The 12495-nt window shown below is 44.6% G+C and overlaps 1 protein-coding gene across 1 annotated transcript in view; it reads left to right on the forward strand.

The window, feature by feature from the left end:
* sdk2b (sidekick cell adhesion molecule 2b) overlaps window positions 1–12495 on the forward strand; it is an 87537-nt gene that overhangs the window by 44215 nt on the left and 30827 nt on the right. Inside the window, exons 15-24 of the mRNA XM_061094568.1 lie at window positions 791–931; window positions 1641–1822; window positions 4039–4154; window positions 5284–5479; window positions 6439–6537; window positions 7677–7868; window positions 10094–10215; window positions 10686–10795; window positions 11871–12021; window positions 12105–12342. Of these exons, the coding sequence (XP_060950551.1) occupies window positions 791–931; window positions 1641–1822; window positions 4039–4154; window positions 5284–5479; window positions 6439–6537; window positions 7677–7868; window positions 10094–10215; window positions 10686–10795; window positions 11871–12021; window positions 12105–12342 (1547 nt within the window). The remainder of the gene's footprint in view (window positions 1–790; window positions 932–1640; window positions 1823–4038; window positions 4155–5283; window positions 5480–6438; window positions 6538–7676; window positions 7869–10093; window positions 10216–10685; window positions 10796–11870; window positions 12022–12104; window positions 12343–12495) is intronic.

The following is a 12495-nucleotide window of genomic DNA, read 5'->3' on the forward strand; positions in this document are numbered from 1 at the left end:
CACACACACACACACCCGACACATTCTGAGAGCTGCAGGGTGGATTTAGGTTGGAGGTGAGATCAGGTTTGGCCTCACACTCCTCTTACACCACCATCCTGTGATATTGCCGTTAGAAAGAGAAACATATCATTGAGCCGCCTCTGCTTCTTCATTCTGGATCGAGATGTCACTCCCATCACGACGCATCTACTCCCAGGACACTCAGGGTGTTACATGATGTTAAATATACACTGATGAGCAGTAACGTTAATACCAGCAATGGTTGACTGGTGTATGGGAGCGTTTCTCATATTCTAACGAGCAAACTGGTGAACACGGAACAGTCAGAGGCTTTTTAATGAATGGAAATTAAACACTGAGGCTGTTTTCACATGTGAACTGTGGAAAACATCTGGATAATTGGGTCGGGACCTTTTCTGGAGATTCAGTCGTTGGATCCGTCTTTCCAAGATGGTGTGTGTGGCTCCTCTTCTTCATCCCGAGATGTTTGTATTCTCAGAGTTTTGTGTTCGTCATGTGTTAGAAATGTCATCAACACGTCCGCTCGCTCGCTGTGTGAATTCTCACGTGTGCTCACTCAGACGTTTGCGTTCTCACATCCGGAAAAATTACACGGAAAAATGTCCAGACTTCAGGGTTCGTCTGAAACCAGCGTTAGAAACAATCGAGATAGAAAAACAAGAGGATTTGTCCGTCAGCTGAAAGGATCCAGATGTTTACCTCTAATTGAGCTGAAAGTAAATGTTCTGTGTGTGCACGCTTGTGTGTCTATGTGTGTGTGTTGCAGTGTTGCTCTGCCAGAGGAGTCCCCCAGTGCCCCCCCTCAGAATGTCATCGCCAGTGGTCGGACCAACCAGTCCATCATGATCCAGTGGCAGCCCCCCCCAGAGAGCCACCAGAACGGCGTCCTCAGGGGATACACCGTCCGGTGAGATCAGAGTTACACCTCCACTTCTTACTGTTTATGTTCAAATCACATATTCACACATTCAGTTTTGCTCATCATGAATCTAAAGGAGGCGCTCTGGTCTTTACAAGTAGAAAAATGTACATATATTAGAGAAAATCTGTTAATCATCCACGTTCCTGATTGATGGGTTGATGTTTTCGTTCATTTCCGACCTTGAAAACTTGTATTTGCACTTCACACATCAACGGACTTTAAAAACAACATTAGCATCTACACAACACAGACACACACAGACACACACAATACACCAAAGTCCTCTTTAATTATCTTTAAATCAAACACAGTATGTTTCTCTGCAGAACCCCGACAGTGTCACTTAACACCGCTGCAATTAAAAATCATTTAGTTTGACAGAAAACTAAACATTTTTAATGACTGTTTTGACTTCAAAAAACTTTATTGACTCCGACGGAGGGAGTCAGCAATATGCCAGACTGACTGTAAATCATGTAAACATGGAATTACTTTGGTTTTTCTGCGAGTCCTTTATTTATTCCATCCAAATGAAACAGCAGGTGTTCTCCAGACAACCCTCGCTGCCGTCAGGGGCTTTTAATTGCTTTTCTCCTTTGCTGATGCTTTGTCTCCCCCAGCAGGAGATGCAGGGTACTGCAGGTCTCTCTCTCTGTGTCTGAAACTCTGGTTTGTGTGTTGGTTTGTGTTTCAGGTACCGTCTCACCGGGCTGCCCGTGGACTACCAGATGAAAAACATCACCAGCCCGGACGTGACCAACCTGCTGCTGGAGGATCTCATCATCTGGACCAACTACGAGATCGAGGTGGCCGCCTACAACGGCGCCGGTTTGGGCATCTTCAGCCACAAGGTCACGGAGTGGACGCTGCAGGGAGGTGAGTCAGACATCAGCTGATCTACACACTGTTTTTCTCAATAACTCTGTGTTTATATGTGTTAAAGTTATTCCCCTCTCTTTAAAGGGCAAAACACCCGGCTAGAACGGCTCCTGCTAAAGCACATAACCCCCCCAAGGCCCGATATTCCACTTAAATCCAATCAAGCTGCACCAACTTGCACCCACTTATAGATACAAGTTCCCTAAATGGGCCTGACTTTTTCCATCTAGATTAGTTTATTATTCCCTGGGAAATCAGTGAAAATGTCAAGATCGCAGTTTTAAAGAAAGTCAGAATTCTGTGGGATCTTTCCTGACCCGTTCCAAATAAAACCTGATATGTTTTAATGGTAATTTTTGGGTGAATCAAACACAGAAGCGAACCAGGACTGAATCACGATATCCTGCAGCAACACAAACCTGCTCGTGAGCCTCCTGGTTCATGTGTCTTTAGCTGAAATCTTTTTTTTTTGGAATATTTTATTTTTCCAAATATTTTCACATTGCAAGAGAACATGCAGAGCATACAGAGCACTCTACATCAAACATTACAGACAATTACATAACAAAATTCAAAAAAAATACACACATATCAGCTGATTTACACACTGTTTTCTCAATAACTCTGTGTTTGTATGTGTTAGAGTTATACCCCTCTCTTTAAAGGGAAAAACACCCGGCTAGAACGGCTCTTGCTAAAGCACATAACCCCCCCAAAGGCTCTATATTCCACTTAAATTCAATCAAGCTGCACCAACTTGCACCCACTTATAGATACGAGTTCCCTAAATGTGCCTGACTTTTTCCATCTAGATTAGTTTATTATTCCCTGGGAAATCAGTGAAAATGTCAAGATCGCAGTTTTTAAAGAAAGTCAGAATTCTGTCGGATCTTTCCTGACCCGTACCGAATAAAATGCTATATGTTTTATGAATTTTTTTTGGTGTAATCAAACATAGAAGCGAACCAGGACTGAAATATGATTTCCTGCAGCAACACAAACCTGCTCGTGAGCCTCCTGGTTCATGTGTCTTTAGCTGAAATTTTTTTTTTGGAATATTTTATTTTTCCAAATATTTTCACATTGCAAGAGAACATGCAGAGCATACAGAGCACTCTAAATCAAACATTACAGACAATTACATAACAAAATTCAAAAAAAATACACACATATCAGCTGATTTACAGACTGTTTTCACAATAACTCTGTGTTTGTATGTGTTAGAGTCATACCCTTGTCTTCAAAGGGCAAAACACCCGGCTAGAACGGCTCTTGCTAAAGCACATACCCCCCCCCCCCCCCCCCAAGGCCCTATATTCCACTTAAATCCAATCAAGCTGCACCAACTTGCACCCACTTATAGATACGAGTTCCCTAAATGTGCCTGACTTTTTCCATCTAGATTAGTTTATTATTCCCTGGGAAATCAGTGAAAATGTCAAGATCGCAGTTTTAAAGAAAGTCAGAATTCTGTCGGATCTTTCCTGACCCGTACCGAATAAAATGCTATATGTTTTATGAATTTTTTTTGGTGTAATCAAACATAGAAGCGAACCAGGACTGAAATACGATATCCTGCAGCAACACAAACCTGCTTGTGAGCCTCCTGGTTCATGTGTCTTTAGCTGAAATCTTTTTTTTTTGGAATATTTTATTTTTCCAAATATTTTCACATTGCAAGAGAACATGCAGAGCACTCTACATCAAACATTAAAGAGAATTACATAACAAAATTTAAAAAAATACACACATAGATGAAATAAAACTAATTCAATAAATAAAGTAAATAATTCCCCCCACCAAAAGAGAAAAAAAAAAAAAAAGTTGGTGCATAGGATGACACATCACAGAGAAATACGGCAATGACACAGTACATAATGTAATTCAGAGTCCTATGGTATTTAGCGGAAACCTTCTGCCAAGAGCCACTTACCTTTTAACCTGTATTTGTAAAGGGTCACCCCGAGGTGTGACACGCTCCTCAGATCCGCATGCCGCTCACACAGTCCTGCACGCCGTCGCTGGCATCAGGTGTCACCAGGTGTCACCAGGTGTCACCAGGTGTCATCAGAGCGATGGCAGCCGGCGCTCTGACCCGTGCAGCGGCGATCAATACTGACATCACAACAGACGCCCTGCAGACTTCCACCAGCCTCTCACACCTCTGGGTTGTTGTTTTTTTTTCTTCTTCGTTATTCTCTTCTCCATCCCAGTGCCGACCATCGCCCCCGGCAACGTGCAGGCCGAGCCGGTGAACTCCACGACCATCCGCTTCACGTGGATGGCGCCCAACCCGCAGTTCATCAACGGCATCAACCAGGGCTACAAGGTCAGTGGCCGTCACCCGCCATCGACGGATCTGTCAAGAGGCGGAACTTGTCGAGTCACACGGCGTGGGGGGGGGGGCGAGAGACATTCGGTGCCATTGTGAACGATGGACTCCGTTCTTCCATCTGTCAGTCGGAGGTCATTCTCTTTACCGCGGCAGCCATTTTTCACATGTTTTACTGTGAAGTCGTGTGCGAGTGATGATGAATGTCTTCATTATTTTGTCACGGGCTCTTGAACGTGGGTCCGTCTCGCTGTCTCTTGTGTACACCCCCCCTTCTCTCCCCCCCGAAACAAATGTAGCCCACGGGGAATCGTAAAGCCACGCCCCTAGATCCATAGGGAGGTTCTATTCCCCCCCTCCGCCTCTATTGAGACTTAATCATATCATCGAGGTTCTCTCACCCTCTCTCTCTTTCTGTCTGTGTGTTCAACGGCCTGATTCAGCAGAGGGTGGGCCGGGGGGGGGGGTCCGGGAGGGGGGTCTGGGGGGGCGGGAGTCACTATGCAAACGGAATCTGAATCTTAAATCCCAGCTTTTCTTCCAGGGAGAGAGAATTAAGCGGCTGTAAGGAGAAAGGAGGGAAATGGAGAAAGTGAAAGGTGATGGAAACTACGGCACAAGGAAGAATTTAATGGAGAAAAAAAAGAGTGAAAGAGTGAAGGAGAGCGAGAGAGAGTCAAACATCTATCTCTCCCTGACTTCCTTTCAGCAGCTCTCTCGCTTCCCTGGAACCTAGAAACGACCACGATAGAAAAACGAAAAAGCCACGGGGACTAATTACCCGAAGCGCCTGATTGGTCGATCCAGGTCCCGTTTGTATCTGCTGTACGCGCCGCAATCAACACGCGTAATCGGACGCCATCATTCCTCTCCCGAGCCGTGACGCTCGCTTCCTCTCGCATCCGTTTCCTCCGAGTCAGAATCTCACCGGCGGGGGGGGGGGGCCTCCTCGATAAATCTGAGAACACCGCGACCCGGGGGGGGAGACACAACTATTAGCACTGCGAGAACAAATGTGTGAGAATCATTACAGAAACAAAAAACAAAACGATTAGCTTCTCTATTTCTCTATTTGTCTCGAGGTAATTTTCTTTTTTTTCTCTCTTTTGTTTGTCTCTGGGTTTAGTTGCTGGCATGGGAGCCCGGCCGAGACGGGCACGTTTCCATGGTAACAGTGCGGCCGAACTTCCAGGACAGCGTCCACGTGGGCTACGTGACGGGCCTGAAGAAGTTCACGGAGTACCACACCTCGGCGCTGTGCTTCACCACGCCGGGCGACGGCCCCCGAAGCCCCCCCAAGGCCTCCAGGACCCACGAGGACAGTGAGTGACTCCTCCTCCTCCCGCCGTGTTGTCCGTCCCGTGGTTTGGCGAGGGGACACGAGCGTCTCCCAGTAACACGTCCTCCAGGGCGAGATGTATAATTGGGAGCGTGCCTATGTTCCCACAGCCCTATGTTCCCACAGCCCTATGTTCCCACATTTCTTATATTCATAACAAAATTAGGCCGTTCCCACATTTCTACATCTGCCTGGTAGTTAAGGGTTCACCATTCCGTAGCTGGTGAACCCTAACCCTAATCCTCACCCTATCCCTTATTTTAAGAAAAATCTAGAAATGTGGGAACATAGGGCTGTGGGAACATCGGGACTAATTTTTCAAAATAAATCTGGGAACATAGGTCTGTGGGAACATAGGGCCTAATGTTTCAAAATAAATCTGGGAACATAGGGCTGAGGGAACATAGGTCTGTGGGAACATAGGGCCTAATTTTTCAAAATAAATGTGGGAACATAGGGCTGTGGGAACATAGGGCCTAATTTTCAAAATTTTCAGTGAAAAAAAATCCTTAGAAATGTGGGAACAAAGTGCCTAATTTTTCAAAATAAATGTGGGAACATAGGGCTGTGGGAAAATAGGGCTGACCCCTTATAATTCATGCAGAACAAAATTATAGAGGAAGCGCTAATGAATGAGTCTCTTCTGCATCCAGACAGGATCGTTGTAATTGGGAGTTAGGTCCCTTAGACTTTACCAGTTAGGCTTTAAAAACTCTTAATTCTCCTCAACTTGTCATCAGGCAGTTTTTTTTAGCAATTACTTTGTTTTGCCCGATTTCATCCGTAAACACATTTGAAATGCAAAATCTGTCGCCGGGAATTTGGAGCCAAGTCCAATATCCCGTCTGATCAGCAACGAGCTCCAGCTCCATGTTAAGTGGATCAGTTTGCCCGTTGGCCTCTCTCATTATTCTCATTCCCCCCCCCCTTCCACCCGTTCAGCTCCCGGCGCCGTGGGTCACCTGAGTTTCACTGAGATCCTGGACACGTCGCTCAAGGTCAGCTGGAGCGTGCCCGTGGAGAAGAACGGCGTCCTCACAGGTGAGTCCCTCTTCTGATTCTGGAAATCTCTCCTGGAACAACTTGAGAAAACTGTTCATCCTTTTGAAACTTTACATGTGTGAGTTAGTAAAGTGCAAAGAGGAAGTTTGTGCCCATTGATGCTGGTTCACAAAGAAACCCAATCACACACACACACACACATTATCTCCACAGGTGGGTTCACGTGGGACAGTTCCTCTTTATTATTTATTGTCTATTTGGGTCATGGAGCTGCAGACACACAGTCACAGCTGTGCGGCATTGTCCTTTTTTCCCACAAAAAAAACTCCTTATCTTAAAGCATAACAACTCTTAGCTGAGGTAAGTAGAGTGAGACACACTTAAACCATACTAAGGGGAACAGGTCCCATCCAAACCTCCTCAGGGAGACGAATAACCAAAGAGATGTTTTGATTCTGCTTCTTATAAAAACCCTTCGCTTGGTGTTTTTTGGTCGTAATTTTGAGTTTGTGCCATAAATAGCTTTCTTTTTACTTAAGGATCAAATCGCTGCATAGATTAAATCTGTGATTCCTCTTCGGTGAAATAAACTAAAGCAAGAACATTTGTAAAATCACACACATAAATATTTTCTCTCAGCAGTCCGGGGATGTAAATGCAAAACGTCCTCATTAAGGATCTTTTCTCCTGAGTTCGGCACAAACTTAAAGAGTTAAGGGAGAAAAGAAAACGCTCGCTAGTGACATTAATATTCAAGTGTTTACCGAGGCTGGGATTTAGCAGCGTATTGTGAAAAAAGAAAAAGTGTTTCTCCAAAAACATTTTTAATGTGCCGCTAATTCCCAGGAGACAAACACTGGCATGCCATGTGAAATTATTGATTTGGCAAAGAGTGCGGCCTAATGCTTTATGCAATCACACGAAAAGAGCTGCTGGCCAACGAGCAAAATGCATTAACTTTGAGAGGGTGAGGATGTGTGTGTGTGTGTCTGTGTGTGTTTGTGTACGGGGGGGGAGGGAGTGGGCGGGAGGATGTGTGTGCAGGGAGGTATAATCACACGCTGATTTAATTTGCTATATTCAATTTTTGATGAAGTTTATTTAATATTTCTGTTAGCTCGCCCTGTAGCATGTGAGCTGGTTGAATTGTGTGTTTCCTCTCTCTCTCTCCGCCGCAGGTTATCGCATCTCGTGGGAGGAGTTCAACCGGACCAACACCAGGGTCACACACTACCTGCCCAACGTGACCCTGGAGTACCGGGTCACCGGGCTCACCGCGCTCACCACCTACACCATCGAGGTGGCCGGCATGACCTCCAAGGGCCAGGGTCAGCTGTCGTCCTCCACCATCTCCTCCGGCGTCCCACCAGGTCGGTGACCTCACAACACACAGGAAGTGAAAAGATATGAAAAGGCATCGCAACATTGTAGAAGCAACGATACAAATAGAAACAATTCTACACTAAAAAATTTAAAAACGACCAGACCTATGTTATATATTGTGTTGACCTGTTTATTTATATCATCCAAAATGTTTCCATTAACTTAATAACCATATTCCCCCCAAATATATTATATTTAACTAGGGCTGGGCAAGTTAACTCGTTTCAATGGAGTTAACTCAAGTGATGAGTTAACTCGATTAATTATTTTATCTCGCATTCACTCAGGTTTGATTATTTATTGTTTTATTGTGAAAATCAGGCTTTTATTTTGTGAAAGTCTGTTGCTGACAGCTGCAGAACAGGAAAAAAGAAAATAATGCTGCAGAACAGGAAAAAAGAAAATAATTGGCGGATAAACAATCGCGTTAACTCATTACTTGAGTTAACTCGATTAAAACGAGTTAACTTGCCCAGCTCTATATTTAACATATAATACTTGCTCATTTTCTACCGGAGCCCTGAGAGATGTAAAGCCACACGGTCCCTTCTCCAGATTAAGAGACGTCTGCGTCCTCCTTCTAAATAAAAATAACTTTTGCACTTTGCATGTGAAAAACAACCTTTTAGATTTCCGTCCGTATTTTTCATACACAGATAAAGTGTTGCACCTCCATAGAGTTGAACTTATCAATATTTTAATTCTAAACATCAAATCAAAACAGCTGCAGAGCTTTGAAGCTCCACAAGTCCTGGATCCTCCGTTTCCCAAAACTTCTGCATCATAAATTCACTCTTTTTAAACTTCACAGCTCTAATTTGTTATGTGAGCTTTTCTTTTTTTTAATGTTTAATAGCCAGAGGGGGAAGGGGGGGTGTCTGCTGAACCTCTCCCTTCCGGCATATTTACAGTTTCACACTGAACCTGGTGAACGTTTGTGTCGTCTGGCGCCAGAGACACGATGAAATCAGACCTCGCTGCCTTTCATCTGGGAGAGGACATAAAAGGACCCCCCCCACCACCACCACCATACTCATACGTACATCCACAGAATGAGAGCTCCCAGGAGAGCATCACGGACAATTACAGTGTTTAATGATTTCATATTTGCAAAAACGAGGAAATACAATGCCCAACGTCAATTACCGGACCGAGCCGGGATCTGTGTGAAAAGCTGTGAAATGACAGGCTGTGAATCTGAGAGCGGCACTTACAGTCGCCCCCCCCCCCCACACACACACAACAGTGATTAAACCCACTGCATGTGCACGTGTTGGCTAAACGCTGATCTCTGTCCCATCTCAACGATCGGTCACGCAAATGATTCAGAGTCGGTAATTTCACCGCAAATGTGGACGATCTGCATTTCATTAGCGTCAAAATCCACGTGTGCATTTAACCCGTCTCGGGAAAAAATATTGTTTAGCGTCTCCCTCGGGAGCGATTGTGTCTTTTGGACATTAGGGCCTCCGTCCACTGTCCAATATGTCACGGTTTCCCTGACGTTAATGTCTTCAACGAGGATTAATGTGAACTCTATGGGCTTTGGAACAAGGAGAGGGGGGGGTAGTTGTGTGTGTTGTGGTTGGTGTACTGTTTATCTCAAGGGAAGCATCACAAGGGGGGGGAAGAGATGAAGAATTAATTATTCATAGCAGTGGCACTTACCTGCCGTGACGCACAACAAAACAACACAACAAACACACACACACACACACACAAACAGACAACGACACAAAATCGCCCTCCTGCTGTTCTTTGAATCCCCCATTTTTCAGATTTGTTCCTCCTCCAGGGTTTTGCATGGGAGGGGGGGGTGAGTTCTTATTGTTTACTCAGCTCAAGTGTAAACATCAGGATATCAGATTGAATCCTATCTCCAGATAACTGCAGTGTAATTGACATTCATGACATTGTCTCCGCCTGTGTACTGAGTGTAAGCACATTTTCCCCAAATCTAATCTGCTTCTTTTTTTTTTCTTTGTGCCGTCTCGGCTGAAGTTGTGTGTCACACCAGGGAGGGAATTAAGTCTGTTTGCAGTATCTGTGCCGCCACCAGGGGGTGCTGCTGTAGATGGATTTTTTTTTTCCATCAAGCAAAGCAAATCCTTCCCCGAGGCAGCAAAACAAAAAGAGGCTTAGAGAAGTCTAATTTGTTTTGTTCCCTGCGTCATTTCTCCTTCTCTCTCTTTGTTGAACTTGTTCCTCTCAGAGCTTCCCGGCCCCCCCACCAACATGGCGATCTCCAACATCGGGCCGCGCTCCGTCACCCTGCAGTTCAAACCCGGGTATGACGGCAAGACGTCCATTTCCCGTTGGCAGGTGGAGGCTCAGGTGAGGATTTCAAAACATTGAGACAAATATGATTTCATGGATTTGATTGATTTCCTTTTTTAGATGAGCGCTTCTTCTGCTCGCTGCTGAATCTGAATCTGAACTGCAATAACTCCACCAAACCAGCGCCCTGGCATATTTGAATATTTGCACTACTGCACAAATTGACCTATTGTTGTTTTATTTTTCTCTTCATCTGTAAGATATATATTTAGATACATATATTTTATTTTTTATTTAAATTTTTGATATTCTATTTTATTCTATTTTCTTGATATTCTATTTTATTCTATTTTATACTATTTCTTTTTTTATTTTTATTTTTTTGGTTGAAATTACAGAGCATTGCTTAAAAAGAGCCTGTGACCCAAGTATTTCATTGCCAGGGAATGCTTCATGTTATCTGGTGAATTTGACAATAAAAATCTTGAATCTTGAATCCAGTCCGTCATGTTTCCTGTTGGTCTCAGGTCGGTGTGGTCGGAGAGAACGAGGACTGGGTGACCGTCCACCAGGTGTCCAACGAGCCCGAGGCCCGGTCCTTAGAAGTGCCGGGACTCAACCCCTACACCTTCTACAGGTAGACGACTAATGGTTTTAAACCGTCTGGCTTTTAAAATGCTGGTAGTTTTAGTTTTAAAACTCTGTGGTTGCACTTTAGTCTTCACGGGAGACACATTCCCTTCCTCACTGGGTCTGATCCATCACCACTGGACTCCCAGCAGTAAACGCAACACGGATAACAGATTACAACACTTTATTTCAACAGTTCCACCTCGGTGTTGCGCCAAAAGAAGAATTCCCTGCTCTTAGTATTTTACTTTCTGAGCATTTTCTCCAACTCAGCTGCAGAGTAGACAATCTGCCTCCTGTCTGTACATAAATGGGCCGAGTTAAAACCCTAATATGATGAAATATTATATTATATTAGTGCGAAGCAAGATTTCATCAGTTTCCATGGCAGTCACCTTCCAAATGAAGTGAAATAAATGTTTTTAGAAAGTCAATAAGTACCACAGCAACAACACAAAAACACAGAACATTATTATTGTTAAGAATAATCTTGTCAGAGATGATTTTTCAGTATAATTCCTTTTCACTGCTGGAAAACCCTGAAAATGAAACCAGTGCACATTGTGACAAACAACAGGTAGAAGATGTAAACACACTAATTCCTGCGTATATCCCAGGAGCTTATGCTATTTTTCCGTTTTCTGGATCTTTGGATACGAGCTTGTCAGGGTTAGTGTGATTTTATATTAATTTCCCAGTGTGCGCGGGATCTTTATCTCCGTGCAGTCTGCCAGTTTTCCGTGATCGCAATCAACGTAACCAATTAACATTTCACAGCGTCGATCCCCAAAGACCCTCAGCCGCTGTAGTAGCTCTCATCATTCCAGCCCCGGCGCTGCCACTTTACATTAAAGCTGAGGTAAACATTCACACCGGATGATTTTCCTTTTCTGAAAAAACAAGCTCTCTACTCAGCATATTCATATTTATATTCAGCGCTGTGATCTGGCTTCATAAGCAATAAGCCTCGAGGATGCACACTCGATTCCACTGAGTCATTCTGAGCCGTGATTTCAGTTCACAGTAAGCTATCCTTTTTTCCAGGAAGGTGCATTTTAATAATGTTAATCTCCAAACAACAGGTTCCGGATGCGTCAGGTGAACATAGTGGGAACCAGTGTTCCCAGTCAGCCCTCCAGAAGGATCCAGACGCTGCCGGCTCCTCCTGACATGGCCCCGGCCAACGTCACCCTGCGGACCGCCAGCGAGACCAGCCTCTGGTTGAGATGGATGGTGAATACAGATCTGATTCTTCTCACGTGTTCATCAGCATTTCTGAATCGACGCATCATAAATGTTCCTGTTGGTCTGCGCAGCCTCTACCCGAATGGGAATACAACGGGAACGCGGAGCAGGTGGGCTACAGAGTCCAGTACTCGCGGGCCGGCTCACTGGGCCGAGCGCTGATCCACATCATCGGCGATCGCCTGGAGAGAGAGTTCACCATCGAGGACCTGGAGGAGTGGACGGAGTACGAGGTCCGGGTCCAGGTCGTCAACGGCATCGGGACGGGACCCTGGAGCCAGCCGGTCAAAGGCAGAACCAGAGAGTCTGGTGAGTCAGATAATCGATAAATGAAAAATCCCAACATTAGAAGTTCAAGAATAAGACATAGATCCCACGTGTTTGAGCACTTAAGTGTTTCTTATGCACAGAAAAAGGCTGATCCACCAAACTCTATTTAGAATTCTTCATATTTTAAATGTT

The sequence above is a fragment of the Limanda limanda genome, chromosome 21, assembly GCF_963576545.1.
Source record: "Limanda limanda chromosome 21, fLimLim1.1, whole genome shotgun sequence".
Taxonomy (NCBI): Eukaryota; Metazoa; Chordata; class Actinopteri; order Pleuronectiformes; family Pleuronectidae; genus Limanda; species Limanda limanda.